We start from the raw sequence: 296 nt of genomic DNA, 5'->3' as shown, positions 1-296 counted from the left end.
AAGCAGGGACTGTCAGGGAGCAGGGGGACACTAGTGACGTGTGGTTTTCTCCCCCTGGTCGATGCCCACTGACCTGTGCCACAGGGAGAGCGTGGAGAGAAGGGTGATGAAGGCACCCCGGTAAGTGAGGACACACCAGGGCCATTTCTGCCCTCCCCACTGCCCTCCACTCACCCCCTCTTTCACCACAGGGTGAAGCAGGTCTCCCTGGCAAACCTGGAGACAGAGGCCCCCGGGTAAGTGTGGGGCTGGTGGATATCCCCGGGCAAATGAGATGACTCAGGGTGGCTCCTTGC

At 61.5% G+C, this 296-nt stretch overlaps 1 protein-coding gene across 1 annotated transcript in view; it reads left to right on the top strand.

Annotated features, from left to right (window-relative positions):
- Nucleotides 1-61: 61 nt before the first annotated feature.
- LOC103772063 (collagen alpha-1(IX) chain-like) overlaps nt 62-296 on the top strand; it is a gene marked incomplete at its 3' end in the record, with an annotated part of 3,939 nt that continues 3,704 nt past the window's right edge. The window contains exons 1-2 of the mRNA XM_008939381.1: nt 62-120; nt 192-236. Of these exons, the coding sequence (XP_008937629.1) occupies nt 62-120; nt 192-236 (104 nt within the window). The remainder of the gene's footprint in view (nt 121-191; nt 237-296) is intronic.

Source organism: Merops nubicus, unplaced genomic scaffold, assembly GCF_000691845.1.
Source record: "Merops nubicus isolate BGI_N331 unplaced genomic scaffold, ASM69184v1 scaffold39914, whole genome shotgun sequence".
NCBI classification, from domain to species: Eukaryota; Metazoa; Chordata; class Aves; order Coraciiformes; family Meropidae; genus Merops; species Merops nubicus.
This window is presented reverse-complemented; position numbering and strand designations above follow the sequence as displayed.